General features: G+C 42.6%; 1 protein-coding gene across 4 annotated transcripts in view; it reads right to left on the reverse strand.

The window, feature by feature from the left end:
- The window catches only part of OS9 (OS9 endoplasmic reticulum lectin), a 31,792-nt gene extending 27,331 nt beyond the window's left edge, over positions 1-4,461 (reverse strand). For all 4 annotated transcript variants that reach the window (XM_029953541.1, XM_029953539.1, XM_029953540.1 and 1 more), the window contains exons 1-5: positions 4,263-4,461; positions 3,672-3,848; positions 2,764-2,827; positions 2,557-2,633; positions 2,276-2,374 (exon numbers count right to left, since the gene is read on the reverse strand). In XM_029953541.1, coding sequence (XP_029809401.1) covers positions 2,276-2,374; positions 2,557-2,633; positions 2,764-2,827; positions 3,672-3,848; positions 4,263-4,424 — 579 coding nt within the window. In that variant the 5' untranslated portion in view covers positions 4,425-4,461. The remainder of the gene's footprint in view (positions 1-2,275; positions 2,375-2,556; positions 2,634-2,763; positions 2,828-3,671; positions 3,849-4,262) is intronic.
- Between the last annotated feature and the right edge of the window lie 12,297 nt (positions 4,462-16,758).

A 16,758-nucleotide genomic window follows, 5' to 3' on the forward strand; every position in this document is an offset into this window, starting at 1 on the left:
TGGATGCTTGTGGGTTGCTATGGTCTGAATGCCTGTGTCCCTCTAAAGGTCTCATGTTGAAATGCTCTGCCCAACGTAATAGTATTAAGAAGTAGGGCCTTTAGGAGGTGCTTAGGTCATAAGGGTAGAACCTTCCTGAATGGGATGAATGGTCTTATAAAAGAGGCTCCCCAGAGCTTCCTGGCCCCTTCCACCTTGTGAGGATAAATGAGAAGTCTATGACCTGGGCCACACGGGCACTCTGATCTCTTGACTTCCAGCCTCCAGAAGTATAAGAAAGAAAATGTCTCTTTATAAGCCATTCAGCCCATGGTATCTTGTTCTCACAGCCCAAATAGACTAAGCCATGGATATATGTGAACCTGGATATGTGGATGTGAAACGCTGAAGAAACCTAACTAACCTTCTGGCTTAGCAAGAAAGTTCACAAAAAATAGATGCCAGGCACTGTTCCAAATACCAAGGATACAGCAGCAAATAAGACAAACAAACATAAGAAGAAAAGAAAAGAAAAAAGAAGAAGAAGAAAGAAAATAAGACAGACATTTGTCCCTGCCTTCCTGGAGCTTATTCTAGTTGGGGTAGACAGAGACATTAAATTCAAACAAATAAGATGACTTCGGGAAATGACACATGCTTTGAAGAATATAAGACACTAGCTGTTTACCAGGATGGCGGCACAAGGCTGCATGTGTTCTGTTCGCCACCATTAGGGCTAACCTGTGGAGATGTCTCAGGGATATATGACATACATAATCTAAATGAGGGGGTGAAGCCAACACTCAAAGATCTGGAGGAAGATGGCTTTCGGCAGAGGCAATGAGATCCACTGATTCAAAAAACAGAAGGAAGGCCAGTGGGGCAGAAACACAACGAGTATTTGTATCTCTGGCCCAGACCTCATCCCTGAACTCCAGAATCACAGAGCCAACTACCAAATGGACATCACCACTGGAGGTCTACAGTCTTTCTGACTTTCCTATGTCTAGTATCAACCTAGCTTCTCCTCCAAACCCACCCTTCCCATTCCAGTAAATGACAGTTGCATTGCTGCAGTTGCTCAAGCTAAAAACCCCAGCGTCATACTTGACTCCACCCCTTGTCCAATCCATCAACAAATCTTGTTGGGTCCACCTTCAAAATATATCCAGAACCCGAAGACTTCCCATCACCTCCCCAGGAACCCCAGTCTGTGCTGAGGTATTTGGATCTTAGCCTTTGTGCAAGGCAGAATCACTGAAGGTCTTCCAGGACTGGACAGAGAAGTGACACTTTCTATAGTGGTGTGCTGGAGTCAGCTCACACCAGTTCACAAGCGTCAACTGGGAAATTTTCAGGAATGTTGCAAGATGGTTGACATCACAGTGACAGCATGAATTTGGCCATGGTAGGAATACTTATACCACAGACACTGGCAAACATTACAGATCAAGGCTCTCCCCTCCGTGTTCCCCCACTCTATCCTGGCCATCAGAATGCTCAACATTTACCAGCACACAACTGCATGTGCAAATCTGTGTTACAGAAAGATCATTCTTGTGTTGTCGGGTGTGTGAGTCTTGTCTCTCCAGGTGTTTATGTTTGTGAATACATGTTAGAACCACCTGAAGAACCTTTCCCACCATACAGCTGCCTGCTTGCCTGAGCTCAGTTGGGACCACTAGATCGGGAGCACCTGGTAAGAGGCTGCTGGTAATGAAGCAGGTGAGGGATGAAGGCACCCAGCATAGGAAAGAAGAGAGTGGTCAGAGAAATCTAGAAATAGAATGAATAGGCTTTGTCATTTACTCTGAGAGAACTAGATTCCTTTCCTTCACACCATTCCTCAGTTTGCAGTCACAGACCCATTTCTGTGGTTCTTTATTACCATATCTTCCTGTCTAGACCGTACATCCCTGGAGTGGCAGGGGCTGCATGTTCGCCCACCACTGTAGCCCAGAGCAATGCCTACACCTGTACAACCTCGCTGATGAGTCGTGACATGAAGAAAGGAAGACAAAGTGAAGGAGAAGGAAGAGTCAGTAATGACACTCAGAAGAAGAAACACGGAAAAAAAGAATACGTGTGGCTAGGGGCTCAGAGGGAGGCTTTGGGAAATGTTGACTTGAGGAGCCTGAGACTATCCAGGCAGTGGCATCCAGCTACCAGCTGGAAATAGGAGTCTTAAAGTTAAGAGTCTGGGGTCTGGAAGAGAGCTTCCTGAGCATAACATGCAACCCTGCCCTTTCCTGAATTATCACTGAAGGAGTGTCAACTTCACTCTCTTGAGACTCACCCGAACTTCAGCCTCCCGTGGCCTCCCGTTAAGGTCGCACTTGGACCCGTTGCCATAGGTCTGGCTGTGGTAGCGTTTCAGACGATGCTGCTTGGAGGCCTGGGGAGGACATCAAGAGGGAGGGCGGGGGCGGAAGAAAGACAGCAAAGAGGAAGAATGGCACTTTGTCCCAAAGGCCACAAGCCCCAAGCAACATGTCAGTTAATCGTGACACCCCCTTCTCATCAGGGCTTAGTCTACAGCCAGGACCCCTCTCTCTCCCAACCCCAAACTCCTGCCACCTTGGCTGTCTCATCATCCCAGTCGAAGGCCGATTGGTAGTAGCCGAGATAGAGGACTTCACCTTTGATCTCTGAATCTACAAGAGAAACCACAGTGAAGCACCGTTACTCCCTTGTAAGAGGACTAAGAGAGAAGGGGACTGGGGAGGCAGGTCACCTTCCACGAAGTGTTGCTGAGGGCTTAGGGGAAATGTAGGCGTGAGTCACCTTCCATGTGGTACTGCTGGATGTGGCGTCCATAGCAGAATTCATACGTCCACCAGTCCTTGGTCTGACAATAAAAAAATGAAAATAAAAAATGAATCATCAAGGGGATAGAGTGCAGATGTCTCTGCTTGGAATGGGAATCTCTCCTAGCTCCAAGACACATAACCTTTCATGTACTTCCCATCCCCTCTGCTTCCACACTCAATTCTCCAGATTCTCAGTGAGAAGGAAGGGCTGCTTTCCTTCTGTGACCTGGAGAAGTTTCTCTAAAGTTTTCCACCTATGGTCTTTCCACTCCTCCCTTTTTAAAGATTTTTTTTAAATCCTTCTTTGCCTTCATAAAATAAGAAATCATAGTATCCTTGAAGTATTCAGACCAGGGAAATATAGAATATTCAAATACTGATTGAACCTCTACAACATTCCTTGTGCTGTTCTAGCCACTGGGGATACAACTGTGAACAAGATTAATTCTCTGACCCGATGGACTCACATTCCAGTGCTGGGACACAGACTAAAAAAAAAAAGTAAACTGATGATTCAGTTAATAAGATGATTTCAGATCAGGAAAAAATGCCATGATGAAAATAAAATAGGACACCGGCAGAGAATGACAGGGGCAGGGGGTGACTTTAGCAGGAAGGCTTCTCTAGGAGAATGTCCCTCCTACCCCACACTGACCCTCTTCAGGCACCTCAATCTTGGCTTAACCACTACTCTGAGGTCTTCTTCCTAACCCTCCTCTACACTCAGCGAGGTGTCATCAGTGGTTGCAGGATTCTTTGCTTCTGTACAATATGTCTACTCGTCCAATGGCCTTCTTAACCCCCATAGGTCTTCTGGATCCCTCCTCATTCATGAGCACCTGGTTCCCAAGCCCTCATTCCATTCTTCCCAGCCCCTTTCACCTTCAGCAAGCAAGGAGCATCTTTCATTGGGCTCAAGAGCTCAGGGATCCCAGGCCCTAGGTAAGCAGGTGCCTCCTCCTCCCTCTCACGCTGGAAGTGAATAGCTCCAGCTGGCAGGCGACATTCATAGCGCTGTTTGTACTTCGAGGAGACAATCACCACGTCCGAAGCTTGGCTCTGGGAAAGAAGGGAGGATCGGGGGGCAGAGAGGCAAAGAGAGGCTGGGATCAGAGAGAACAAGGAGATCCCTCTTCGGATCCTGGGGAAGAGCCCAGTCAAGTCAGAATGAGCCACAAGTCCTCCAGCTGTGTTTGGCGGGTGAGGGGAGCGCGCACTCCCACTTCTCTACCGGGCAGAGTCTGGGTGCTTAGATCAGGAACTGAAGCTGACAGCGGGAAGCCCCACCCCTCCAGTCCCTAGCCCCAGGGGAATGGGTCTCGGTCTACGGTTCTTAGGAATTAGCGTAACCTCCCTAGCTACTCTTCCCGATTGCTCCTAGGCGCCCAATGCACACTCCACAGTCGCCCTTCTTACTCGGTCTTTCCCCACTTCCCCTTGCCCCAGATCCTCGCCCCCTCCACGCCTCCATACCTGCCCTCCCATGACAGGCAACGGCAGGATTTTGATCCCATAACGCATCTCACTCAGTTCCTCTAGATTCAGGCTTCCAACACCGCCGGTCAGAGTTGCGGGTAACAAGAGCCCCAGAAGCATCAACCCCAACACACTGGACAGCAGCGTTCCCGCCGCCATCTTCCGTTCACCTTCTTACCCCGAGCAGCTCCTTCCGCCCTAAACCTGGCAGCAGCCTCATCCCGCCCACGAACGCCACGAGGTCTCATTGGCTGTGTGGTCCGTCCCTCTTATTTACCCTACTTCCATTTGTAAACGTGGCTCCAAAACCCTCAGGGAGGTGGATCACAATGATAAGCAAAACCACTCACTGCTCGTGATTGGTCAGAGAGGCCAACCAGTCATCCACGAGATGAGACCCCCTCCCACCCCTTCCCAGTTTCAGAGAGGTGAGCTCTAACGCTCTGGCCCTTTGAAGCAATCTTCCTGTCTTGTTCTAGCTGTCATGCTCGCTCGCACTCGCTCTCGCTCGCTCTCTTTCTGACCCCACCAGGTGGAGGATTGAGGCCAGTGGGTGGGTGCATGCAATACCCCTGAAAGTTGTTGCAAAACAATTATTATATGGCACAAAAACAGACACTCGGATCAAGGGAACAGAATAGAGAACCCAGAAGTGGACCCACAAACGTATGGCCAACTAACCTTGGACAAAGCAGTAAAGAATATCCAATGGAATAAATACAGTCTCTTCAGCAAATGGTGCTGGGATAACTGGAGAGCGACATGCAGAAAAATGAACCTGGACCACTTACTTACACCATACACAAAAATAAACTCAAAGTGGATGAAAGACCTAACTGCAAAACAGGAAGCTATCAAAATCCTCAAGGAGAAAGCAGGCAAAAACCTCTTTGACCTCAGCTGCAGCAACTTCTTACTCAACACGTCTCTGGAGGCAAGGGAAACAAAAGCAAAAATGAACTATTGTGACCTCATCGATATAAAAAGCACAGTGAAAGAAATAATCAGTAAAACTAAAAGGTAATGGAATGGGAGAAGATATTTGTAAATGACATATCAGATAAAAGGTTAGTATCCAAAATCTATAAAGAACTGATTACACTCCCGATTGAGCCACCCAGGCGCCCCGCATTCCACTTTCTAAACGTGTAAGCTTCAGGTCATCTGAAGCCACTTTGTAAGGGACCCTGTAGTATAGACCTTTTCCCATTGACCTGTGAGGAAACTGAGCCACAGAGAAGGCTGTGCCTCAGGCAGGACCACAGAGCTGTTTGAGAAGCTGAAGTGGGGCAAGAGCGAACTTTCTTGACTTCTAGCTCAGCGCTCTCTCAGTTGGACACACCTATTCCAGTTGGCTGATCCCGGGTGAAGCCGAGAGGGGTGGTAGGAGCAGGTGAGTTTCCCCCGGAGCTGGACGGACTGCCTGGCAGTCCTTTCCTGAGACTCCATTCAGTCTTTCTGCAGAGGCCAGCGACTAGAGGAAGAACTGATTAAACTCAACACCCAAAAAACAAATAATCCAGTGAAGAAATGGGCAAGAGACATGAATAGATACTTCTCTAAAGAAGACATCCAAATTGTTAATGGACACATGAAAAAATGCTCAACATCACTCATCATCAGGGAAATACAAATCAAAACCACAATGAGATGCCACCTCACACCTGTCAGAATGGCTAACAACTCTGGCAACAACAGATGTTGGCGAGGATGCGGACAAAGAGGGTCTCTTTTGCACTGCTGGTGGCAATGCAAACTGGTGCAGCCACTCTGGAAAACAGTATGGAGGTACGGAACTACCCTACGACCCAGCAATTGTGCTACTAGGTATTTACCCAAGGGATACGGGTGTGCTATTTCTAAGGGGCACATGCACCCCAATATTTATAGCTGCGCTATCACAATAGCTGAAGTATGGAAAGAGTCCAAATGTTCATCAACAGATGAATGGATAAAGAAGATGTGATAGATAGATAGATAGATAGATAGATATAATGGAATATTACTCGGCAATCAAAAAGAATAAAATCTTACCATTTGCAACTATGTGGATGGAACTTGAGGGTATTATGCTAAGCAAAATTAGTCAGTCAGAGAAAGTCAAATATCATATGACTTCACTCATATGAGGAATTTAAAATACAAAACAGATGAACATAAGGGAAGGGAAGCAAAAAATATGTAAAAACAGGGAGGGGGACCAAACATAAGAGACTCTTAAATATGGAGAATAAACAGAGGGTTGCTGGAGGGGTTGTGGGAGGGGGATGGGCTAAATGGATAAGGGGCATTAAGGAATACTCCTGAAATCATTGTTGCATTATATGCTAACTAACTTGGATGTAAATTAAGCAATAAATAAATTAAAAAACAATTACTATATAAAAACATTCTTTTCATATATACATACAACTTTAGGGCAATGTGGTAATCTGTGTTAAAACCTCTCTATACTATCCTACAGTTGTCTTCCAATAAAATTAGCCTAAAGAGATAATGACAGCCTCCAGTTAAAGAATGGTGGTGCTCAGTCCTTAGGCATCTGACTCGAGTCATGACGTCACGGTTGAGGAGTTCCAGCCCCAAATCTGGCTCTGCACTGACAGTGCTGAGCCTGCTTGGGATTCTGTCTCTCATTCCTTTTCTCTTTCCCTCCTGCTTTCTGTCTCTTTCTCAAAAATATATAAATAATCTTTAAAAAAAAAAAAAGACTGGGGTGGGGGCACCTGGGTGGCTCAGTCGGTTGAGCGTCTGGCTTTGGATCAAGTCATGGTCTCGCGGTTCATGGGTTCGAGCCCTGCATCAGGCTCTGTGCTGACAGCTAGCTCAGAGCCTGGAGCTGTCTTTGGATTCTGTATCTCCCTCTCTCTCTGACCCTCCCCGGCCCACACTGTCTCTCTCTCTCTCAAAAATAAAGAAAACATTTTTAAAAAAGGGACTGGGGAGGTGGAAGAAAGGGAAAGGAGACAATGTCAGTAACATTTTAGAAGCTAGAAAATAAGTGGAGGAATGGTTACTGGCTTAGCAACTTGAGAAACTGATTCCTAAACAAAGTTAAACAAAAAGCATGATTATACCTTTGGAAGAACTCCTGTGGGGAATCTAAACAGTCCAAAAGAGAAATCCCAAAGGTACTCTTATCAGGGTTCTCTTAATAAAATAGACAAAGTAATCCTACAATTAAGCCTTTGGCCTATATGCCTTAACTTTCCCATAGTCCTTCCAATCAGCTTTTTAATGTCCTCACTGTAAACTATAAGTAGGCAGCCAAAAATCATCAGACATCTAAGGAAATCCTGTAACAGGCAGGAAAGAAATCAAAACAAACAAGAAGGGAAAAAAAAGCAATTTAGAAGAAAGTTTCAAGGGAGGAAAAATTTAAAAATAAAAAAAATCCATCAATGATATTCTCAGAGAGATAATATATTGCATCCATAAAATAACAACAGGAAGCTATTTTTTCAAGTAATTTGTTTTTATTGTATTTTTTATAGTTTATTGTCAAGTTGGTTTCCACATAACACCCAGTGCTTGTCCCCACAAGTGCCCTCGTCCGTGACCATCACCCCCTCCCCCTTCAACTTCATCCCTCAGTTTGTTTTCAGTATTCAAGAGTCTCTCATGATTCGCCTCCCTCCCTCTCCCTAACTCTTTTCCCCCTCTTTCCCTCCCTATGGTCCTCTGTTAAGTTTCTCCTGTTAGACTTATGAGTAAAAACATATGGTATCTGTCCTTCTCTGCCTGACTTATTTCACTTAGCATGACACCCTTGAGGTCCATCAACGTTACCATGAATGGCAAATTTCATTCTTTCTCATTGCCATGTAGTATTCCATTGTATACACAAACCACATTTTTTTTTATTCATTCATCAGTTGATGGACATTTAGGCTCTTTCCATGATTTCGCTATTGTTGAAAGTGCCGCTATGAACATTGGGGTACATGTGTCCCTATGCATCAACACTTCTGTATCCTTGGGTAAATCCCTAGCAGTGCTATTGCTGAGTCATAGGGGAGTTTGATTGTTAATTTTTTTAAATTTATTTTTGAGAGGCAGAGAGAAACAGCGCGAGCAGGGGAGGGTCAGAGAGAGAGGGAGATACAGAATCTGAAGCAAGCTCCAGGCTCTGAGCTAGCTGTCAGCACAGAGCACTGAGCCACCCAGGCGCACCCTATTGTTAATTTTTTGAGGAACCTCCACACTGTTTTCCAGGAAGCTATTTAGAAAGTAATTACTATTAAGATAATCAAAAAGAGCTCTTGGAAAGCAAAACCATGATAGCAGAAATAAAAATTCAATAGAAAGACTGGAGGAAAAATGAGGATAAAATTGAAAATCAAATTTTCTCTACTTAAAGAGAATAATCCTTAATAAAAATTAGAGGATCAGTCCGGAAGGTTGAATATCTTAACCATAAGAGTTCTGTTAATTTAATTTTTTAAATGTTTATTTATTTTTTGAGAGAGAGAGATAGAGTGAGAGCAGGGGAGGGGCAGAGAGAGAGGGAGACACGGAATCTGAAGCAGGCTCCAGGCTCCATGCTGTCAGCACAGAGCCCGATGCAGGGCTCGAACCCACAATCTGTGAGATCATAACTGGAGCTGAAGTGGGATGTTTAACCGACTAAGCCACCCAAGCACCCCAAGAATCATGACAGTTTTAGAAGGAGAACAAAGAATAAGAAGGCAAGAAACAATTATTAAAGCAATTATTCAAAAGTATTCCCATGAAATGAACAACTGAGTCTCTAAATTGTAAGGACACACTATCCAGCGAGACAAACCAGGCCCTGCAACAAGACACACCATTATAGAACTTCAAAACATTGGACACAGAGAAATAATTCTAAAAGCTTCCAGAAAGAAAGAACAAGTTGCATACAAGGATCAAAAATAAGAATAACACTAGGCTTACCAACTCATCCATACCAGATGGTAGTCTTAAAACAAAGAAAAAAATGCCCTAAAGACTTCAAATATTGTAATTATCTCACACAGATTATAAAATATTTGTGCTTACTAATTTAAAGAAATAAAGGAGAAAATTGAAAATACATCAGAAAACAGGAAACTAAAAATGATGTAACATTTTAAAAAGTTTCATTTTTTAAAGTTTTTAAAAATTTTTTTAATGTTTTATTTATTTTTGATACAGAGAGAGACAGAGCATGAGAGGGGGAGGGGCAGAGAGAGAAGGAGACACAGAACTGGAAGCAGGCTCCAGGCTCTGAGCTAACTGTCAGCACAGAGCCTGACACGGGGCTCGAACCCACGAACGTGAGATCTGACCTAAGCCGAAGCCAGAGGCTTAACCGACTGAGCCACCCAGGCGCCCCTTAAAGTTTTTTTTTTTTTTTTTAATGTTTTACTTATTTTTAAGAGAGAGACAGAGCATGATGTGGGGCTTGAAACTATGAACCATGAGATCATGACCTGAGCCAAAGTCAAACGCTTAAGCAGCTGAGCCACCCAGGTGCCCCTAAATAGAGATTCTGTGGGCACCTGGGTGGCTCAGCCAGTTAAATGCTCAACTCTTGATCTCAGCTCAGGTCTTGATCTCAGGATTGTGAGTTCAAGCCTTGCATTGGCTCCATACTGGGCATGGAGCCTACCTAAAATAAATAAGTAAGTAAATAAATAAAGTTTTTAGAAATGAAAAAGTAGAGTTTTAATTAAAAAAAACTCAATGGATAGAGTAGCTAAATAGTTTAAGAAGCAGTTACTCTTGGGGTACCTGGGGGACCTAGTCAGATTTTGACTTAGGTCATGATCTCACAGTTCATGGGACATCACGGAGCCTGCTTCAGATTCTCTCTCTCCCTCTCTCTGCCCTTCCCCCACTTGGGCTCACACACTCTCTCTCTCTCTCTCTAAATAAACATGAAAAACCTTTTTAAGCAATTATTCTTCATAGATGAATCCAGGTAATAAATGCAGAAAGAATAATATTCTGTCATTATTTTATATTCTAATGAAATAATTGATCTAGGCAATAGTCATCAACGACTATCAGAAACATGATGTAAGAGGCTTCTTGGTGAACCAAGCTGATACCATGTGCATACACTGATAAAACTTATCATGAAAAGAAGAATGACCAAACATTATGTGCTTCCTGATGGGGTGCAATAGGAAGTACAAAGCATTATCTACAAGGATTCTTGACAAAAAACCCAAGATTCTAAATAGAACTATCAACTTACCGGAAATATGAGACATAGGAGACTATGTTAACACCATCAGCAATGTAATCAGGAGTAAAATAGAATCGATGCCCCAGTTTCTTCAACAAATATATGCAAGGAAAAATGAGGGGGTGGGAGAACTGTATAGACTGAAAGAGATTTGAGACATATATCAATGAAATTTGGTATAGATCTTGTTTGGATCCTGAATCAAATTAGCTATAGAAAGACTTTTATGAGTCAACTAGGGAAATTTGGACAGTTGCTGGATATATATAATATCAAGATGTCATTGTTAGTTTTGCTGGATGCAATAATGGTGTTATGGCTATGTGAAAAAAATCTCCTTATCTCTTAGACATATACACCCATTCACTAACCATTCATATGGTATAATGTCTAGTATTTGTATTAAAATAATTCTGGGGCCACCTGGGTGGCTCAGTGAGCTAAACATCCAGCTTCAGGTTAGGTCATGATCTTGGGGTTCGAGCCCCACATCAGGCTCCATGCTAACAGCTCAGAGCCTGGAGCCTGCTTTGGATTCTAAGTCTCCCTCTCTCTGTCCCTTCCCTGCTCACACTCTCTGTCTCAAAAATATATGAGCATTAAAAAAATTAAAATAATTCTGTGGTAGTCTGGAAGAAATGGTAAGGGTACACATGAAACAAAATGGCCTACATTTTATTATAGTTGAAGCAAAATGTTAAGTACACAGAGATTCATTACAGTTTAATTTTGATTGTATTTAAATTTTTTCATTTAAATTTTCTTTAAAAAAAAAAACTCGAAGACCAATTTAGATTTAGCTGAAAATAGAATTAATGAACTAGAAAATACATTGTAATAATTTATCCAGAATGAAATACAGAGCAACAAGGAAAGGAATAGAAAGAGAAAATAAGGGGCACCTGAGTGACTCAGTCGGTGGAGCATCCAACTTCAGTTCAGGTCATGATCTCATGGTTTGTGGGTTCAAGCCCCACACCAGACTCTGTGCTGACAGCCCAGAGTCTGGAGCCTGCTTCAGATTCTGTGTCTCTCTCTTTCTCTGCCCCTCCCCTGCTCATGCTCTGTCTCTCAAAAATAAGTAAACATTAAAATTTTTTTAAAAACGAAAGAAGGAGAAAATAAGACATACAGAGAATAAAGTGAGAAATATAATGAATCGGAGTTCAAGAAGGAGTAAAGGAGGGGTATGTAGGTGGCTTTGTTGGTTGAGCGTCTCACTCTTGACTTTGACTCTAGTCATGGTCCCAGGGTAGTGGGATTGATCCCTGCTTTGGGCTCCATGCTGAGTGTGGAGCCTGCTTAAGATTCTCTCTCTCTCTCTCTCTCTCTCTCTCTCTCTCTCTCTCTCTCTCTCTCTCTCTCTCTCTCTCTCTCTCTCTCTCTCTCTCTCTCTCTCTCTCTCTCTCCTTCTGTCTCTTTCTCTCTCTCTCGCTCATAGAGAGATAGATAGATAGATAGATAGATAGATAGATAGATAGATAAAAGTTTAAAAAGGAAGCAAAGATAATGGTCAAGCGTTTTCAATAACTAATAAAAGATACACACCTACATATTCAAGATCTTAATGAATTTCAAGCAGAATAGATGAAAACAAGTCTACACACAGACATATCACAGTGAAATTGAGTAACACTAAAGAAAAACAGCAGAAATCGAAAACAGTTTAATTTTAATCACTGACCTCCCAATGTGTATGTTATTACTTTGCCATGTTTTTGTTCTTTTTTTTTAATGTTAATTTATTTATTTTGAGAGAAAGAGTGTGTGAACCAGGGGAGAGTAGAAAGAGAGGGAGAGATAATCCCAAGCAGGCTTCCTGCTGTGAGCACAGAGCCCAGTGCAGGACTGGAACTCACCAACTGGGAGATCATGACCTGAGCCGAAATCAAGAGTCGGACGCTTAACTGACTGAGCCACCTAGGCGCCCCCTCATTCTATCTTAATAGTCATTAAACTCCCAGAAGATATTAGTATGTTTTTTACTGCCAATGATCATGCAAGATTTTTACCTATTCTGCACTTCATTCACCCTTACATCTCAGGTCTTCCATCTAGAACTCTTGTCCTTTTGCCTGAAGCATGTCTTTTAGGATTTTCCATAATAACAGCCTGCTGATTGTAAACCTCCTGGGTTTTTGTTTTTGTTTTTGTTTTGTTTTGAATATATTTGTATTTTACCCTTATTATTGAAATAAATTTTCACTAGCCATAACATTTCCAGTGGAAGTTATTTTCTTTCATCACACTGAAGATAACATCTCTATGGTCTTCTGGCTTTTATTGCAATTGAGAAGTCAGTTCCCAGTCTAATGCTGCTCCTTTGAAGGTAATCCATTTCTCTGACTGCTTTTCATCTAGTTTCTCCTGTGGTAAAATTTACACGCTTAGGCCTTATATGTTGTAGGTCAGTGAGTTTTGACAAATGCATACGCCAGGTAACCCACACTCTGGATGCTTTTAAAGAGAATGTGCTGATTATCAAACTATGTCTTCCAAGCTTCACATCAACTCTTCTATATATCACAGTGATACTAGAGCTCAATTTTGAAAAACATTTTATTTTTTTTAAATAGACTTTATTCTTCACAACAGTTTCAGGTTCACCAAAAAATTGAGCACGAAGTACAGAGAGTGCCCATGTAACACCTGTTCTCACACATGAACAGCCTCACCTACCGTCAACATCCCACACTGAGTGGTACATTTGTAACGGTCAAAGAACCTATTTTGACACATCATTATCAAAGTTCACAGTTTACACTATATTCACTCTTGGCGTAAATTCTGAGTTTTGACAAGTGTATAATGACATGAATTTACCAATAATAGTCTCACACAGAATAGATTCACTGCCCTGAAAATCCTCTGTGATCACTTTATTCATCCCTTCTTCCCTCTCAACTCCTGGTAAATACTGATCTTTTTATTGTTTCTGCAGTTTGCCTTTTCCACAATGTCATAGAGTTGGAATCATACAGTGTGTAGCCTTTTCATATCAGTCAGATGCACTTAAGCTTTCTCCAGGTCTTCTCATGATTTGATAGCTCTTCTTTTTTTTTTTTTTTTTTTTTTTTACTCCTCAGTAATATTCCAGGTCTGGATGTACCACAGTTTATTTATCTGTTTACCTACTGAAGGACACTTTGGTTACTTCCAAGTTCTGGAAATTATGAACAAAGCTTCTATAAGCATCTGTGTGGTGGTTTTGTGCACACATAAGTTTTCAATTTATTTGAGTAAACAGCAAGGAGTGCTATTGCTGGGTTGTATGGTAAGAATATATTTAACTTGGTAAGAAACTACCAAACTATTTTACAAAGTGATTATACAATTTTTCATTCCAACCATTAATGAATGAGAATTCCCATTGCCCACATTGGCATTTGGTGTTGATAGTGTTCTGGATTTGGGCTACTGTAATAGATTTGTAGTGATATCTGACTGCTGTTTTAATTTGCAATTCTGTGATGATATATGATGTGGAGTATTTTTTCATATGCTTTTTTGTCATCTATTTATCTTCTTTGGTGAGTGTCTGTTCATGTCCTTTTCCCAATTTTTAATCGAGTTGTTTGTTTCTTATGGTTGAATTTAAGGGTTCTTTGTGTATTTTGGATAACATACCTTTATCAGATAGGCCTTTTGCAAATTTTTCTCCCAGTCTATGGCTGTCTTCTTATCCTCTTGATATTGTCTTTCTTTCTTTTTTTTTTTAAAGTTTATTCAACTTTATTTTTTTAAATGCTTACTTATTATTGAGACAGAGAGAAACAGAGCATGCGTGGAGAGGGGCAGAGAGAGAGGGAGACACAGAATCTGAAGTGAGCTCCAGGCTCTGATCTCTCAGCACAGAACCCAACATGGGGCTTGATCCCATGAACCATGAGATCATGACCTGATCCGAAGTCAGACGCTTAACCGACTGAGCCACCCAGATGTCCCGATATTGTCTTTCAAAGGGCATAAATTTTTTATTGAAAAACTTTTTTAATGTTTTTTTTTTTTTGGAGGAGCCAAGATGGCGGAGAGGAAGAGAGCTCTGTAAACTTCGTCTGCCCCATCGATCGAACTGAGAATAACATTACTCTCATCTTCAAGAGCGGAAGGAGAAAATACGGACTCCAGAAGGAAGAGAACCTGAAGGATACCTGAGTGAGTGAGTGTGAACTGGGGAGATGGAAAACGGGCCAGCCCGAGAAGGGCACGGGAGGTGGGAGCCCCAGCCCAATGCAGGGCAAGCGCGCGGAGCCCGAGAGACAAAGGGAAGAGACAGAGAGACTGAACACACTCATAGTACTATCTCTGGGGAAGAGGTAAAGAACGCTTAACCGTGCTTGGAGAGAGAAGTTCTCCCCATAGATAACTGCTGGGTAGCCTAAATCCTGAACCCAGGTGGCGCAAGGGAAGGAACAGCTTCCAGCCCTGCGCCATCTTAGCGAGGAGTCGGCGACCGCTGCAGCGGTGGTGTCAGGGGTGCTCACTTCAACCTCGGTTTTGGGAGTGGGAGCACGCACCTCATTTCCACAGCACATCTCACCCCAGCATTGGCCACGCGAAACCTGAATCCCGTGTGCCAACAGGGAAAAAACAGCCCCCACCTCTGTATAATCCCGGCAGGGAGTTGGCAGCGGTGGAGACCTGAGTGCAGGCGCAGGCTGCAGGAGCTCCCAGCTCATTTCCAGCAGCTCCCGGTGCACTCATTCCTCCCCCAACGCTAACGCGATCCCCGCTGGGGGTTGGGTCTGTGGCAGTGCTCCAAGACAAACTGATTCCTCCCCCTAAGAAGCCAGCCACCAAAGCAAATACATCTCATCTGTGGTAGCATAAACGTGCATGGACTGGAACTTTGAACCAAGGCAGGTCTGGAAAATACAACTCTGCTCAACCGCAGCACAAGGAGATCGGACTCATTAGAGTGGCCTACATTTCATAATTCAGCAGAGCTTTGCGTGCCACCTATCTAATCTCTGCAGACACCAAGGCGGAGCCTCTGAGAGCAGCCTCTGAGACCTACCACATCAAACCACGCCTACCCACAAGGGGGAGCTGCTGTTTTGTTGTTTGTTTGTTTGTTTGTTTTGTTTTTGTTTTTTGGTTTTTTAAATAATTTTTTCTTTTTTTCTGCATTTTTTTCTTTTCTCCTTTTTCTGTACATATTTTTTTATTATAATTACTTTTTTTACTTAAATTTTTAAAAATTTTTACTCCTTATTTTCCTTTTCCCTTCCTCCCTTTTTTTTTTTTCCTTCTTGCAATCCAGATATATTCTCCTATAGCTCATCCCTACGTCTCCCCTCAACTGGTCATACACTTTTAGACTGTCCACTGTCCTTTATTGTCTCTACCCCCCTTTATTTTTTTTCTTTATTTTCTTTTTCTTTTTCTTTTCTTCTTCTCCTCTTTTCATCTCTTTCCTCCCCATTCTCTTTATTTTCTTTCCCCCTTTTAATGTGTTTGTTTGTTTGATTTGTCTGTGCATTTGAGTGTTACGGTTCCCTCTGTGTTTGTCTGTCTGTTTTCCGTCTTAGGGCTACACCAAGAAACAAGCCAAAGTGTGCATGACAGCGAGTCCCAAATATTGCTGAGTAGAGAAATAAAATATTCAAAGGTACAACAAGAGAAACTGAGAGACCATTAAAAGAATATTTCCTGAAACGACAGGCCCTGGACAGTCAATAAGCCTCCTTTAACAGAGAAATATTAACAGGTGCACAGTGCTCAACAAGCTTTCTAAAGGTGACAAGAGACAGAAAACTAGCAAAAAAGACAAAACGAAGGAACTCTCCCCTGAAGAACTTCCAGGAGAAAGTCACAGCCACAGAACTGCTCAAGGCAGATCTAGACAACATACGGGATCAAGAATTTAAAAAACTTGTCATAAAATTAATTGCTTGGGTTGAGAAAAGCATCAAAGAATCAACTGAGACAATGACTAGGCACTATGATGAGTTAAAAAAGGCTATAGGTGAGGTGAATAACAAACTGGAGGCAGCCACCTCAAGGATTGACGAGGCAGAGAGAAGAATAGGTGAATTAGAAGATATAGTTATAGCAAAAGAGAAAGCTGAAAAAAAAGAGAGAGAAATTAGTCCAGGAGCAGGAAAGGGGAATTCGAGACCTGAGTGATACAATTAAGCAGAACAACATCTGTATCATAGGAATTCCTGAAGAGAAAGACAGAGAGAAAGGGCCTGAAGGGATACTAAACCAAATTATAACTGAGAATTTCCCAAATCTGGGAAAAGAAATAGACATTCAAATTCAAGAGGCACAAAGAACCCCCTTAAGACGTAA

This window comes from Suricata suricatta, chromosome 10 (genome assembly GCF_006229205.1).
Source record: "Suricata suricatta isolate VVHF042 chromosome 10, meerkat_22Aug2017_6uvM2_HiC, whole genome shotgun sequence".
Lineage (NCBI taxonomy): Eukaryota > Metazoa > Chordata > Mammalia > Carnivora > Herpestidae > Suricata > Suricata suricatta.